This window comes from Phyllobates terribilis, unplaced genomic scaffold (assembly GCF_046119375.1).
Source record: "Phyllobates terribilis strain yellow unplaced genomic scaffold, ASM4611937v1 Scaffold_8__6_contigs__length_399053987, whole genome shotgun sequence".
NCBI classification, from domain to species: Eukaryota; Metazoa; Chordata; class Amphibia; order Anura; family Dendrobatidae; genus Phyllobates; species Phyllobates terribilis.
In genome coordinates, this window is record NW_027362768.1 from 385,319,806 (window position 1) to 385,336,174 (window position 16,369).

The following is a 16,369-nucleotide window of genomic DNA, read 5'->3' on the forward strand; positions in this document are numbered from 1 at the left end:
GTGGCCGGCCGTGACCAATCAGCGAGATGGACGGCAAATTTAAACGCCGCTCTGCTGATTAATCGCGGCCGGCCACCGCGACCAATGAGCGAGATGGGCGGCAAATTTAAACGCCGCTGTGCTGATTGGTCGCGGCTGCCAGCCGCGGCCAATCATCGAGATTGGCGCCAAATTTAAACAACGCTCTGCTGATTGGTCGCGGTCGCCGACGGAGTGGTCTGTGTAAAGTATTGGGAGATGTGTTTTAATCCGAGTATCAGGTCAAAATCAGCAACGTAAGTCAACGGGTCCGTGAAAAAATCGGACTGCACTCGGATGACATCAAAAAAGAGAAGGTGGAGAATTGTATTCTATAGTCCTCCGCATAGGAGAAAATCGGAGGACACTTGGCCCAGACTCTGATCAGGATAATCGGTCCGATTTTCTCACACATCGTCCATGTGAGGAGGCGTGACACTAACGCACGTAATGCCATCAGCCGCGTGCGTTTCCGCCCTCCCTCACACGCGCTCGCATTCTCCACCTCTCAGGCCTGTAAATAACTCCACAATTATATTTCCCACAATGTAACAGCGCGGGTCACGTGACTCCGAGGGTAAAGCGGTTGCCTGGTTACCACAAACACAACGTTCCACTGAGATCCGGAAAAAATGCCGTGCGAGTGACGTCATCAATAGGCGGGCTTTACTGCGGGGGCGGAGTTTGCTTGTCGCTGTCCAATTGGTGTAGAGTGGGTGTAACCGGAAGAAGAGCAGTAAGGGTCACACGTGGGTCCGGTCCAGACGCAGCATGTCCGGCCTGTTTATCAAGAGGAGACCGGAGGGGCCCGGGAAGAAGCGGCGCGGAGAGGTCAGTACCGGGGAGGGGTGGCTCGTGATTATGACACTCACCTCCAGGCATGTGGGGAACTATAAGTCCCAGCGTGTCCTGGTTATAATGGTGCAGAGCGGCCGGTAGTCTCTGATCGGTTACAGCTCAGCACGGTCAGACTATAAAGAGGCCTCCTGTACTGTGTCCTGCAGCTACTGCTCCCCCCACCCTGAACAATCCTGCACTGCAGCCCCCGACACAGCACGAATCTACTGCCAGCAGCTACAGGGTTAACCCTGTGTACCCTCCAGAAAGCATCAATGTAGCCTGAGGACCCACAACATGTCCCCCAGGAGACTGCGGCAAGTGCAGCCCCCCACGACACCTGTTACAGTGATCATATGGAGTCACCCGCTGTGTACATACATCATACTCCAGAGCTGCACTCACTATTCTGCTGGTGTAGTCACTGTGTACATACATTACATTACTGATCCTGAGTTACATCCTGTATTATACTCCAGAGCTGCACTCACTATTCTGCTGGTGCAGTCACTGTGTACATACATTACATTACTGATCCTGAGTCACATCCTGTGTTATACTCCAGAGCTGCACTCACTATTCTGCTGGTGCAGTCACTGTGTACATACATTACATTACTGATCCTGAGTTACATCCTGTATTATACTCCAGAGCTGCACTCACTATTCTGCTGGTGCAGTCACTGTGTACATACATTACATTACTGATCCTGAGTTACATCCTGTATTATACTCCAGAGCTGCACTCACTATTCTGCTGGTGCAGTCACTGTGTACATACATTACATTACTGATCCTGAGTTACATCCTGTATTATACTCCAGAGCTGCACTCACTATTCTGCTGGTGCAGTCACTGTGCACATACATTACATTACTGATCCTGAGTTACATCCTGTATTATACTCCAGAGCTGCACTCACTATTCTGCTGGTGCAGTCACTGTGTACATACATTACATTACTGATACTGAGTTACATCCTGTATTATACTCCAGAGCTGCACTCACTATTCTGCTGGTGCAGTCACTGTGTACATACATTACATTACTGATCCTGAGTTACATCCTGTATTATACTCCAGAGCTGCACTCACTATTCTGCTGGTGCAGTCACTGTGTACATACATTACATTACTGATCCTGAGTTACATCCTGTATTATACTCCAGAGCTGCACTCACTGTTCTGCTGGTTGTGTTTGGAAGCAGTCAGTAAGCCTGTGCTGGTATACTGTAGGGGTGAGCCTCGGCACGTGTAGCCTTCATGTATTATTGGCGTCGTGGTTCTTTTCCTGCTTTTTCTTCTTCTTTCTGACTGATGACGTTTTCAGGTGAAAGATGCAGAAGAGAAGAAGAAGCTGAAGGTGAACCTGCGGGAGGAGATAGAGAGCGACTCGGACACGGAGCTGTGAGTATCTTCTCCCTTTCTCATTACTTCTCTCGTTCCTCGCCTCCCTGATTGTCCGTTTCTCGTACGCAGTCCCCCGACTCACAGCAAGGAAGACAATGAGGAGGAGCTGGAGGAGACTCCTCAGGAGAAGAAGCTGCGGCTCGCGAAGGAATACCTGCGGCAGTTACAGGAGCAAGGTGAGGACGGCGCCGCTGATCACTGCCGCTTCCTGAAGGTTCCGGTTCTTTGATGTGATTTGGATACTTTGTTACTTACAGAGGAGGAAAGATTGGAGGATGCGAGCGAGGACGTCATCGCCCACAGACTGCAGGAGAACGTGGTGAGTGTGGGATCTTGGGCACTAATTAGTTGGGGTCAGGGGTCATGGTCACTAATTATTGCCGGGGTCGGGGGGTCATGACCTCTGGGCCGGTTGTTAATCACAATGTTTCTCTCATCTGCAGCTTGAGCAGCGTGGGAAGCTCCAGCGTCCTCTGGCCAAAGAGGTAAATCTTCTCATTACTGCGGCTTTATATGATTGTCAGCTCTTGTGCACAGGATGGGCTCTCAGGGAACATTAACCCCGCAAGCTCTATTAATTTCCTCTGAAGCAGATTGCAATCTATTGTTCCCTGTTATCAGCTGTTTTTATATTCCACCACCCCCGTCCATATGTGACTGATGTTTGGTGCTGGACGACTGTCTTTGATTTGCTACACGCGTGATCAGCTGAATAACCGGTAGATGACGCCAGGACGTCTCCAGTGGGGTCCGCCGTCATCGCATGGGCCTGACCCTGTGAGACCCTTGAGCAGGCAGCTGAGAGCTCGGGGCCCCCATAGTGCAGATACAGCAGGACGCCGATGGCTGTGATGTTCTCTGGCTGCCGGGATCCCAGTTGTTGGTGACCACCTGCTTTTATTTCCAGAAAGCTCCAAACTGCTCGTTGCTATTTCCCCGCTGACCTCGTGTCTGCAGCGATACATTACGCTCGCTCTGGGGTTGCCATGGCAGCAACAACATAGTAACTACTCTGTACCTAACACTTTTTAATAAAATGGGAGGTCACATGACCGGAGGTCGGTGCGTAAAATTTCCTATGTTGCCGCTAATACGTCAACACCAGAGCGAGCAGAATATCGCCGGCTCCTAGAAATCCACACTCCTCCATCTTTTCTGTTCTGGAACTCCAGAATCAGATCGTTCACGTTTTCCTCACCGTATTTCACGCTTTCCTCTCCAGTTACTTCCTCCAGAACCTGCCGAGATTCGTCTCTTACGAGGCCACCAAGGTCCGGTCACCTGTTTGGTCATCTCACCGGACGACAAACACGTCTTCTCCGGATCCAAGGACTGCGCCATTATCAAATGTAAGATTTGCATTTGTGTATGATGATGAGATAGAAAGTGTCATAGCTGAAATGTGTGTCTGTCATGCTTTCCAAAACAGAATTTTGAGTGCAGCTCTGGAGTATAGGACCATGTAGGATGCTTGTATTTACTGATCGGCTCCTTCTCCTCTGATTTAGGCTGCAGTGTTTTGCTCATTTATTTCTCTGGTCAGTGACTTTACGTTTGGGCCCACTGGGCCCCTCGGGCTGGGGGCGCGTCACGCCGCAGGGCCCCTCGGGCTGGGCGCATCACGTGCTGTTAGGATGAGGTGTGATGTTACTGACACATTCTGCTTTTTTTGCAGGGTCCATATCAGATGGAAAGAAGATCCATAAGATCCCGGGGGGGCGGAAGGGCTGCGAGGACCAGCACATCGGGCACACGGCCCACATCCTGTGCATGGCGCTGTCCTCTGATGGGAAATACCTGGTGAGCTCCTGGGGGTTGTAGTACATGAGCCGGGGGGATATTATTACTGGTTGTGACCCCCATGTTTTTTTTTTTTCCTCCAGGCATCGGGAGATGCGAATAAACTGATCTATATCTGGAACGCGGAGACCTGCCAGCGCCTCCACAAGTTCCAGGGCCACCGGGGCCCCGTGTCCGTGAGTCGTGCTCTCCCTTCCCTTGATATCAAGAGGTTCCTCTCGGCCTCGGCTCACCGCTTAACCCTTTGTGTCCTGACAGGGTCTCTCCTTCCAGAAGGGAACTTACCAGCTGTTCAGCGCTTCCCATGATCGCTCTGTCAAGGTGTGGAACGTGGCGGAGAACGCCTACATAGAGACGCTGTGAGTCCGAGCTGTAGTAACGCTATAGTGGCTGTGGGGCCGGGGGTCTCCCTTCTATGGCACTCATTGCTCGGCCTTTTTCAGGTTCGGCCACCAGGACTGTATCACCGGCCTGGACAGTCTCAGTCGAGAACGGTGCGTCACGTCGGGGGGCCGGGACGGGACGGTGCGGGTTTGGAAGATCACAGAGGAAACGCAGCTCGTGTTCAGCGGACATGAGTGAGTGGAGCCTTGGGCTTGTAGGCAGGGCATGCTGGGAGCTGTAGTTTCTGCACAGCTCATGTATATACAGTACAGACCAAAAGTTTGGACACACCTTCTCATTTTAAAGATTTTTCTGTATTTTCTTGACTATGAAAATTGTACATTCACACTGAAGGCATCAAAACTATGAATTACCACATGTGGAATTATATACTTAACAAAAAAGTGTGAAACAACTGAAAATATGTCTTATATTCTCGGGTCTTCACAGTAGCCACCTTTTCCTTTGATGACGGCTTTGCACACTCTTGGCATTCTCTTGATGAGCTTCAAGAGGTAGTCACCGGAAATGGTCTTCCAACAATCTTGAAGGAGTTCCCAGAGATGCTTAGCACTTGTTGGCCCTTTTGCCTTCACTCTGCGGTCCAGCTCACCCCAAACCATCTCGATTGGGTTCAGGTCTGGTGACTGTGGAGGCCAGGTCATCTGGCGTAGCCCCCCATCACTCTCCTTCTTGGTCAAATAGCCCTTACACAGCCTGGAGGTGTTTGGGGTCATTGTCCTGTTGAAAAATAAATGATGGTCCAACTAAACGCAAACCGGATGGAATAGCATGCCGCTGCAAGATGCTGTGGTAGCCATGCTGGTTCAGTATGCCTTCAATTATGAATAAATCCCCAACAGTGTCACCAGCAAAGCCCCCCCACACCATCACACCTCCTCCTCGATGCTTCACGGTGGGAACCAGGCATGTAGAGTCCATCCGTTCACCTTTCCTGCGTCGCACAAAGACACAGTGGTTGGAACCAAAGATCTCAGATTTGGACTCATCAGACCAAAGCACAGATTTCCACTGGTCTAATGTCCATTCCTTGTGTTCTTTAGCCCAAACAAGTCTCTTCTGCTTGTTGCCTGTCCTTAGCAGTGGTTTCCTAGCAGCTATTTTACCATGAAGGCCTGCTGCACAAAGTCTCCTCTTAACAGTTGTTGTAGAGATGTGTCTGCTGCTAGAACTCTGTGTGGCATTGACCCGGTCTCTAATCTGAGCTGCTGTTATTCTGCGATTTCTGAGGCTGGTGACTCGGATAAACTTATCCTCAGAAGCAGAGGTGACTCTTGGTCTTCCTTTCCTGGGGCGCTCTTCATGTGAGCCAGTTTCTTTGTAGCGCTTGATGGTTTTTGCAACTGCACTTGGGGACACTTTCAAAGTTTGCCCAATTTTTCGCACTGACTGACCTTCATTTCTTAAAGTAATGGCCACTCGTTTTTCTTTACTTAGCTGCTTTTTTCTTGCCATAATACAAATTCTAACAGTCTATTCAGTAGGACTATCAACTGTGTATCCACCTGACTTCTGCACAACACGACTGATGGTCCCAACCCCATTTATAAGGCAAGAAATCCCACTTATTAAACCTGACAGGGCACACCTGTGAAGTGAAAACCTTTTTCGGTGACGACCTCTTGAAGCTCATCAAGAGAATGCCAAGAGTGTGCAAAGCCGTCATCAAAGCAAAAGGTGGCTACTGTGAAGACCCTAGAATATAAGACATATTTTCAGTTGTTTCACACTTTTTTGTTCAGTATATAATTCCACATGTGGTAATTCATAGTTTTGATGCCTTCAGTGCGAATGTACAATTTTTCTAGTCATGAAAATACAGAAAAAAATCTTTAGATGAGAAGGTGTGTCCAAACTTTTGGTCTGTACTGTACATCGGGCTTGTGCGTTTATATGTAGTTGTGATTATTTCCTTTTTTTTGCAGTGGCTCCATAGATTGCATACGGCTTATAAATGAGGAGCACATGGTGTCTGGAGCGGATGATGGGTGAGTGGGGAGAGCAGCCGGGTTCCCCTTCTGCATAGTATTGAGGTGGTCCCGCACCCCAATGTTCCTGTGACCGGTCTGCACCGTAGTAGATGATGCAGCGTCGTCCTCACCTGTTCTCTCTCTTCTGTAGTAGATGATGCAGCGTCATCCTCACCGGTTCTCTCTCTTCTGTAGTAGATGATGCAGCGTCGTTCTCGCTCTTCTGTAGTAGATGATGCAGCGTCGTCCTCACCGGTTCTCGCTCTTCTGTAGTAGATGATGCAGCGTCGTTCTCGCTCTTCTGTAGTAGATGATGCAGCGTCGTCCTCACCGGTTCTCTCTCTTCTGTAGTAGATGATGCAGCGTCGTTCTCGCTCTTCTGTAGTAGATGATGCAGCGTCGTCCTCACCGGTTCTCGCTCTTCTGTAGTAGATGATGCAGCGTCGTCCTCACCTGTTCTCTCTCTTCTGTAATAGATGATGCAGCGTCGTCCTCGCCGGTTCTCGCTCTTCTGTAGTAGATGACGCAGCGTCGTCCTCGCCGGTTCTCTCTCTTCTGTAGTAGATGATGCAGCGTCATCCTCACCGGTTCTCGCTCTTCTGTAGTAGATGATGCAGCGTCGTCCTCACCTGTTCTCTCTCTTCTGTAATAGATGATGCAGCGTCGTCCTCATCGGTTCTCTCTCTTCTGTAGTAGATGACGCAGCGTCGTCCTCGCCGGTTCTCTCTCTTCTGTAATAGATGACGCAGCGTCGTCCTCATCGGTTCTCTCTCTTCTGTAGTAGATGATGCAGCGTCGTTCTCGCTCTTCTGTAGTAGATGATGCAGCGTCGTCCTCACCGGTTCTCGCTCTTCTGTAGTAGATGATGCAGCGTCGTTCTCGCTCTTCTGTAGTAGATGATGCAGCGTCGTCCTCACCTGTTCTCTCTCTCCTGTAATAGATGATGCAGCGTCGTCCTCATCGGTTCTCTCTCTTCTGTAGTAGATGACGCAGCGTCGTCCTCATCGGTTCTCTCTCTTCTGTAATAGATGACGCAGCGTCGTCCTCATCGGTTCTCTCTCTTCTGTAGTAGATGATGCAGCGTCGTTCTCGCTCTTCTGTAGTAGATGATGCAGCGTCGTCCTCACCGGTTCTCTCTCTTCTGTAGTAGATGATGCAGCGTCGTTCTCGCTCTTCTGTAGTAGATGATGCAGCGTCGTCCTCACCGGTTCTCGCTCTTCTGTAGTAGATGATGCAGCGTCGTCCTCACCTGTTCTCTCTCTTCTGTAATAGATGATGCAGCGTCGTCCTCGCCGGTTCTCGCTCTTCTGTAGTAGATGACGCAGCGTCGTCCTCGCCGGTTCTCTCTCTTCTGTAGTAGATGATGCAGCGTCATCCTCACCGGTTCTCGCTCTTCTGTAGTAGATGATGCAGCGTCGTCCTCACCTGTTCTCTCTCTTCTGTAATAGATGATGCAGCGTCGTCCTCATCGGTTCTCTCTCTTCTGTAGTAGATGACGCAGCGTCGTCCTCGCCGGTTCTCTCTCTTCTGTAATAGATGACGCAGCGTCGTCCTCATCGGTTCTCTCTCTTCTGTAGTAGATGATGCAGCGTCGTTCTCGCTCTTCTGTAGTAGATGATGCAGCGTCGTCCTCACCGGTTCTCGCTCTTCTGTAGTAGATGATGCAGCGTCGTTCTCGCTCTTCTGTAGTAGATGATGCAGCGTCGTCCTCACCTGTTCTCTCTCTCCTGTAATAGATGATGCAGCGTCGTCCTCATCGGTTCTCTCTCTTCTGTAGTAGATGACGCAGCGTCGTCCTCATCGGTTCTCTCTCTTCTGTAATAGATGACGCAGCGTCGTCCTCATCGGTTCTCTCTCTTCTGTAGTAGATGATGCAGCGTCGTTCTCGCTCTTCTGTAGTAGATGATGCAGCGTCGTCCTCACCGGTTCTCGCTCTTCTGTAGTAGATGATGCAGCGTCGTTCTCGCTCTTCTGTAGTAGATGATGCAGCGTCATCCTCACCGGTTCTCGCTCTTCTGTAGTAGATGATGCAGCGTCGTTCTCGCTCTTCTGTAGTAGATGATGCAGCGTCGTCCTCACCGGTTCTCGCTCTTCTGTAGTAGATGATGCAGCGTCGTTCTCGCTCTTCTGTAGTAGATGATGCAGCGTCGTCCTCACCGGTTCTCGCTCTTCTGTAGTAGATGATGCAGCGTCGTCCTCACCGGTTCTCGCTCTTCTGTAGTAGATGATGCAGCGTCGTTCTCGCTCTTCTGTAGTAGATGATGCAGCGTCGTCCTCACCTGTTCTCGCTCTTCTGTAGTAGATGATGCAGCGTCGTCCTCACCGGTTCTCGCTCTTCTGTAGTAGATGATGCAGCGTCGTCCTCACCTGTTCTCGCTCTTCTGTAGTAGATGATGCAGCGTCGTCCTCACCGGTTCTCGCTCTTCTGTAGTAGATGATGCAGCGTCGTTCTCGCTCTTCTGTAGTAGATGATGCAGCGTCGTTCTCGCTCTTCTGTAGTAGATGATGCAGCGTCGTCCTCACCTGTTCTCGCTCTTCTGTAGTAGATGATGCAGCGTCGTCCTCACCTGTTCTCGCTCTTCTGTAGTAGATGATGCAGCGTCGTCCTCACCTGTTCTCGCTCTTCTGTAGTAGATGATGCAGCGTCGTCCTCACCGGTTCTCGCTCTTCTGTAGTAGATGATGCAGCGTCGTTCTCGCTCTTCTGTAGTAGATGATGCAGCGTCGTCCTCACCTGTTCTCGCTCTTCTGTAGTAGATGATGCAGCGTCGTCCTCACCTGTTCTCGCTCTTCTGTAGTAGATGATGCAGCGTCGTCCTCACCTGTTCTCGCTCTTCTGTAGTAGATGATGCAGCGTCGTCCTCACCTGTTCTCGCTCTTCTGTAGTAGATGATGCAGCGTCGTTCTCGCTCTTCTGTAGTAGATGATGCAGCGTCGTCCTCACCTGTTCTCGCTCTTCTGTAGTAGATGATGCAGCGTCGTCCTCACCGGTTCTCGCTCTTCTGTAGTAGATGATGCAGCGTCGTCCTCACCGGTTCTCGCTCTTCTGTAGTAGATGATGCAGCGTCGTTCTCGCTCTTCTGTAGTAGATGATGCAGCGTCGTCCTCACCTGTTCTCGCTCTTCTGTAGTAGATGATGCAGCGTCGTCCTCACCGGTTCTCGCTCTTCTGTAGTAGATGATGCAGCGTCGTCCTCACCGGTTCTCGCTCTTCTGTAGTAGATGATGCAGCGTCGTCCTCACCGGTTCTCGCTCTTCTGTAGTAGATGATGCAGCGTTGTTCTCGCTTTTCTGTAGTAGATGATGCAGCGTCGTCCTCACCTGTTCTCGCTCTTCTGTAGTAGATGATGCAGCGTTGTTCTCGCTTTTCTGTAGTAGATGATGCAGCGTCGTCCTCGCCTGTTCTCGCTCTTCTGTAGTAGATGATGCAGCGTCGTCCTCATCTGTTCTCGCTCTTCTGTAGTAGATGACGCAGCGTCGTCCTCACCTGTTCTCGCTCTTCTGTAGTAGATGATGCAGCGTCGTCCTCACCGGTTCTCGCTCTTCTGTAGTAGATGACGCAGCGTCGTCCTCACCTGTTCTCGCTCTTCTGTAGTAGATGATGCAGCGTCGTTCTCGCTCTTCTGTAGTAGATGATGCAGCGTCGTCCTCACCTGTTCTCGCTCTTCTGTATAAGATGATGCAGCGTCGTCCTCACCGGTTCTCGCTCTTCTGTAGTAGATGATGCAGCGTCGTCCTCACCGGTTCTCGCTCTTCTGTAGTAGATGATGCAGCGTTGTTCTCGCTTTTCTGTAGTAGATGATGCAGCGTCGTCCTCACCTGTTCTCGCTCTTCTGTAGTAGATGATGCAGCGTTGTTCTCGCTTTTCTGTAGTAGATGATGCAGCGTCGTCCTCACCTGTTCTCGCTCTTCTGTAGTAGATGATGCAGCGTCGTCCTCACCTGTTCTCGCTCTTCTGTAGTAGATGACGCAGCGTCGTCCTCACCTGTTCTCGCTCTTCTGTAGTAGATGATGCAGCGTCGTCCTCACCGGTTCTCGCTCTTCTGTAGTAGATGATGCAGCGTCGTCCTCACCTGTTCTCGCTCTTCTGTAGTAGATGATGCAGCGTTGTTCTCGCTCTTCTGTAGTAGATGATGCAGCGTCGTCCTCATCTGTTCTCGCTCTTCTGTAGTAGATGACGCAGCGTCGTCCTCACCGGTTCTCGCTCTTCTGTAGTAGATGATGCAGCGTTGTTCTCGCTCTTCTGTAGTAGATGATGCAGCGTCGTCCTCACCTGTTCTCGCTCTTCTGTAGTAGATGATGCAGCGTCGTCCTCACCGGTTCTCGCTCTTCTGTAGTAGATGATGCAGCGTTGTTCTCGCTCTTCTGTAGTAGATGATGCAGCGTCGTCCTCACCGGTTCTCGCTCTTCTGTAGTAGATGATGCAGCGCCGTCCTCACCGGTTCTCGCTCTTCTCGCAGGTCTCTGGCTTTGTGGAATGTGTCTAAAAAGAAGCCTCTGGCGCGGAGACGGTGCGCACATGGCAGCCACGGAGAAGCCGGTCTGGAGCAGCCGTACTGGGTGTCAGCCGTGGCTGCGGCCTTGAATAGTGACGTGGTTGCATCCGGTAAGGAACATATACATTTTTCCCTCGAGTCTTAGTGATGTGCGCTCCACTGTTACCTTTTCTTGAGTTTGGACTCTCCCTCCAGTTCTCGGGATACAAATAAATACATTGTGGCAACATACTAGGAAAACGCCCTGCAGGCTGCAGTTCACTTCACAGCCACTGGGAGGCCCCCTGTAGACCCTTATGGTACAGATTTCTCTATACTGAGCCAGGAGTAAAGCGATGGACGACACATCTGTGAATAGTGCTTGTAATCTAGACTCTGATTTCTAGGGTCCCATGACGGCAATTTGCGGATCTGGCAATGTGCTGAGAACTTCAAGGGTCTTCAGCCGCTCTGCACGATCCCCCTGGTGAGTGACACGATTGGTAAGAAGGCCGCCATCCTGGACTATAGGTTGTCACTATATCGCTCTCTATAAGGTTTTGTGCACAATTATACGTCTGGGCCGCAACTTCCACCAAGTACTGAGGCCGCTGCTCCCTCCTGTAGATCACACATTGCTTGTATGAGGGGGGAGAGAGGGCGTGACCCTTGTAGTATGGGGGGGGGGGGGTAGTGCGTGACCCTTGTAGTATTGGGGGGGGGTGCGTGACCCTTGTAGTATTGGGGGGGGGTGCGTGACCCTTGTAGTATGGGGGGGGGGTGCGTGACCCTTGTAGTATGGGGGGGGGGTGCGTGACCCTTGTAGTATGGGGGGGGGTGCGTGACCCTTGTAGTATGGGGGGGGGGGGGTGCGTGACCCTTGTAGTATGGGGGGGGGGGTGCGTGACCCTTGTAGTATGGGGGGGGGGGTGCGTGACCCTTGTAGTATATGGGGGGGTGCGTGACCCTTGTAGTATGGGGGGGGGGGTGCGTGACCCTTGTAGTATGGGGGGGGGGGTGCGTGACCCTTGTAGTATGGGGGGGGGGGGGAGTGCCTGACCCTTGTAGTATGGGGGGGGGAGGGGGGAGTGCGTGACCCTTGTAGTATGGGGAGGGGGGAGTGCGTGACCCTTGTAGTATGGGGAGGGGGGAGAGTGTGTGACCCTTGTAGTATGGGGAGGGGGGAGAGTGTGTGACCCTTGTAGTATGGGGAGGGGGGAGAGTGTGTGACCCTTGTAGTATGGGGGGGGGTGCGTGACCCTTGTAGTATGGGGGGGGGTGCGTGACCCTTGTAGTATGGGGGGGGGGTGCGTGACCCTTGTAGTATATGGGGGGGTGCGTGACCCTTGTAGTATGGGGGGGGGGTGCGTGACCCTTGTAGTATGGGGGGGGGGGTGCGTGACCCTTGTAGTATGGGGGGGGGGGGTGCGTGACCCTTGTAGTATGGGGGGGGGGGTGCCTGACCCTTGTAGTATGGGGGGGGGGGGGTGCCTGACCCTTGTAGTATGGGGGGGGGGGGTGCGTGACCCTTGTAGTATGGGGGGGGGGGTGCGTGACCCTTGTAGTATGGGGGGGGGGGTGCGTGACCCTTGTAGTATGGGGGGGGGGGGTGCGTGACCCTTGTAGTATGGGGGGGTGCGTGACCCTTGTAGTATGGGGGGGGGGGGTGCGTGACCCTTGTAGTATGGGGGGGGGGGTGCGTGACCCTTGTAGTATGGGGGGGGGGGGTGCGTGACCCTTGTAGTATGGGGGGGGGGGGTGCGTGACCCTTGTAGTATGGGGGGGGGGGGGGAGTGCCTGACCCTTGTAGTATGGGGGGGGGGGGGGAGTGCCTGACCCTTGTAGTATGGGGGGGGGGGGGGGGAGTGCCTGACCCTTGTAGTATGGGGGGGGGGGGGGGAGTGCCTGACCCTTGTAGTATGGGGGGGGGGGGGGGGGGAGTGCCTGACCCTTGTAGTATGGGGGGGGGGGGGAGTGCCTGACCCTTGTAGTATGGGGGGGGGGGGGGAGTGCCTGACCCTTGTAGTATGGGGGGGGGGGAGTGCCTGACCCTTGTAGTATGGGGGGGGGGGGGGGTGCCTGACCCTTGTAGTATGGGGGGGGGGGGGGGGGAGTGCCTGACCCTTGTAGTATGGGGGGGGGGGGGGGAGTGCCTGACCCTTGTAGTATGGGGGGGGGAGGGGGGAGTGCCTGACCCTTGTAGTATGGGGGGGGGGGGGGAGTGCCTGACCCTTGTAGTATGGGGGGGGGGGGGGAGTGCCTGACCCTTGTAGTATGGGGGGGGGGGGGGAGTGCCTGACCCTTGTAGTATGGGGGGGGGGGGGAGTGCCTGACCCTTGTAGTATGGGGGGGGGGGGTGCCTGACCCTTGTAGTATGGGGGGGGGGGGGAGTGCCTGACCCTTGTAGTATGGGGGGGGGGGGGGAGTGCCTGACCCTTGTAGTATGTGGGGGGGGGGGAGTGCCTGACCCTTGTAGTATGGGGGGGGGGGAGTGCCTGACCCTTGTAGTATGGGGGGGGGGGGGGAGTGCCTGACCCTTGTAGTATGGGGGGGGGGGGGGAGTGCCTGACCCTTGTAGTATGGGGGGGGGGGGGAGTGCCTGACCCTTGTAGTATGGGGGGGGGGGGGGAGTGCCTGACCCTTGTAGTATGGGGGGGGGGGGTGCCTGACCCTTGTAGTATGGGGGGGGGGGGGGGGGAGTGCCTGACCCTTGTAGTATGGGGGGGGGGGGGGGGGAGTGCCTGACCCTTGTAGTATGGGGGGGGGGGGGGGGGAGTGCCTGACCCTTGTAGTATGGGGGGGGGGGGGGGGGGAGTGCCTGACCCTTGTAGTATGGGGGGGGGGGGAGTGCCTGACCCTTGTAGTATGGGGGGGGGGGGGGGGGAGTGCCTGACCCTTGTAGTATGGGGGGGGGGGGGGAGTGCCTGACCCTTGTAGTATGGGGGGGGGGGGGGGGAGTGCCTGACCCTTGTAGTATGGGGGGGGGGGGGGGGAGTGCCTGACCCTTGTAGTATGGGGGGGGGGGGGGGGGAGTGCCTGACCCTTGTAGTATGGGGGGGGGGGGGGGGAGTGCCTGACCCTTGTAGTATGGGGGGGGGGGGGGGGGAGTGCCTGACCCTTGTAGTATGGGGGGGGGGGGGGGGGAGCCTGACCCTTGTAGTATGGGGGGGGGGGGGGGGGAGTGCCTGACCCTTGTAGTATGGGGGGGGGGGGGGGGGGGAGTGCCTGACCCTTGTAGTATGGGGGGGGGGGGGGGGGGGAGTGCCTGACCCTTGTAGTATGGGGGGGGGGGGGGGAGAGTGCCTGACCCTTGTAGTATGGGGGGGGGGGGGGGGGAGTGCCTGACCCTTGTAGTATGGGGGGGGGGGGGGGGGAGTGCCTGACCCTTGTAGTATGGGGGGGGGGGGGGGGGGGAGTGCCTGACCCTTGTAGTATGGGGGGGGGGAGTGCCTGACCCTTGTAGTATGGGGGGGGGGGGGGGGGAGTGCCTGACCCTTGTAGTATGGGGGGGGGGGGGGAGTGCCTGACCCTTGTAGTATGGGGGGGGGGGGGGGGGGAGTGCCTGACCCTTGTAGTATGGGGGGGGGGGGGGGGGGGAGTGCCTGACCCTTGTAGTATGGGGGGGGGGGGGGGGAGTGCCTGACCCTTGTAGTATGGGGAGGGGGGGGGGGAGTGCCTGACCCTTGTAGTATGGGGAGGGGGGGGGGGAGTGCCTGACCCTTGTAGTATGGGGAGGGGGGAGAGTGCCTGACCCTTGTAGTATGGGGAGGGGGGAGAGTGCCTGACCCTTGTAGTATGGGGAGGGGGGAGAGTGCCTGACCCTTGTAGTATGGGGAGGGGGGAGAGTGCCTGACCCTTGTAGTATGGGGAGGGGGGAGAGTGCCTGACCCTTGTAGTATGGGGAGGGGGGGGTAGTGCCTGACCCTTGTAGTATGGGGGGGGGGGGTGCCTGACCCTTGTAGTATGGGGGGGGGGGGTGCCTGACCCTTGTAGTATGGGGGGGGGAGAGGGGGGAGTGCCTGACCCTTGTAGTATGGGGAGGGGAGAGGGGGGAGTGCCTGACCCTTGTAGTATGGGGAGGGGGGAGAGTGCCTGACCCTTGTAGTATGGGGAGGGGGGAGAGTGCCTGACCCTTGTAGTATGGGGAGGGGGGAGAGTGCCTGACCCTTGTAGTATGGGGAGGGGGGAGAGTGCCTGACCCTTGTAGTATGGGGAGGGGGGAGAGTGCCTGACCCTTGTAGTATGGGGAGGGGGGGGTAGTGCGTGACCCTTGTAGTATGGGGGGGGGGGGTGCCTGACCCTTGTAGTATGGGGGGGGGGGGTGCCTGACCCTTGTAGTATGGGGGGGGGAGAGGGGGGAGTGCCTGACCCTTGTAGTATGGGGAGGGGAGAGGGGGGAGTGCCTGACCCTTGTAGTATGGGGAGGGGGGAGAGGGGAGTGCCTGACCCTTGTAGTATGGGGAGGGGGGAGAGTGTGTGACCCTTGTAGTAAGTCCCCGCGTTCTTCATCTCCGCAGGTCGGCTTTGTGAACAGTTTACAGTTTTCCAGCTCCGCTGATTTCCTTGTTGCCGGTGTCGGCCAGGAGCACAGGTGAAGTACCGAGCGTTTCTCCTAATTCTTGGTCGAGGTGAATTCTCGCTTCCACATTTACTGTTTGTGACTTGTTTGTGTGTTTTTCTCTTTAAGACTTGGACGCTGGTGGAGATTAAAACCAGCAAAGAACGGACTGTACATCGTCCCATTCAGGAGGAAGCCGCCGCTCGCTGAAGGTTCCTGAGGAGTCTGTTTTGTTTTGTTTCCTGATTTGTTTTATGTTGAATATTCAGATTTATTGTATAAAGCGGCTGATCCTGATGAGTTCTTGACTTATTTTTCCAGCTTTTTATATCACAATTGAAAACTGCTCATTATTAGTGATGAGCGAGCACTAAGATGCTCGTTGCTCGGGTCGAGCACATTGGAATACTCAGGAGCACGACCCGAGCAACGAGCCCAATGTAAGTCTATGGGAAACTCCAGCATTTTTCTGGTGGTCCCCCCCCGGCGGTCTGCAGAAGGTCAAAAATTGCCCAAATCGATGGGAACGGTGCTCAATTAAACGTCAGGCAGGCAGAATATATAGGCAGACAGGCAGGCAAGGTATATAGGTGGGTGCATGAAAAACATAGTAGGGCACTTGGAACACACTACTGCCCTCCGATTTTCATGCACCGTCTCTTTAATAAAGCCGGCCGGCAATTCATCAGCGGCATACACCGGTACCCGACAATTCATCAGCGGCATACACCGGTACCCGACAATTCATCAGCGGCATACATCGGTACCCGACAATTTAGAACAGAAAAATAGAGCATCACACATAGATTAGATAGATAGAAACATGTCAGTCACATATATAAGAAGTACAGCGACAGTGTTGATTACTGTACTTGTCATTTAGTGTAAAGGCTTTATTAA

General features: G+C 54.2%; 1 protein-coding gene across 1 annotated transcript; it reads left to right on the plus strand.

Moving 5' to 3' along the window:
- The first annotated feature begins 692 nt into the window (after nt 1-692).
- Nucleotides 693-15,766, plus strand: RRP9 (ribosomal RNA processing 9, U3 small nucleolar RNA binding protein). Its single transcript, XM_073642805.1, has 15 exons — nt 693-849; nt 2,184-2,260; nt 2,333-2,439; nt 2,521-2,582; nt 2,707-2,748; nt 3,486-3,612; nt 3,939-4,063; nt 4,147-4,239; nt 4,322-4,422; nt 4,507-4,641; nt 6,394-6,456; nt 10,897-11,042; nt 11,319-11,398; nt 15,429-15,502; nt 15,599-15,766. Exons 1-15 carry the CDS (start codon nt 790-792, stop codon nt 15,687-15,689), a joined length of 1,383 nt encoding a protein of 460 aa, XP_073498906.1. The 5' UTR covers nt 693-789; the 3' UTR covers nt 15,690-15,766.
- Nucleotides 15,767-16,369: the final 603 nt, after the last annotated feature.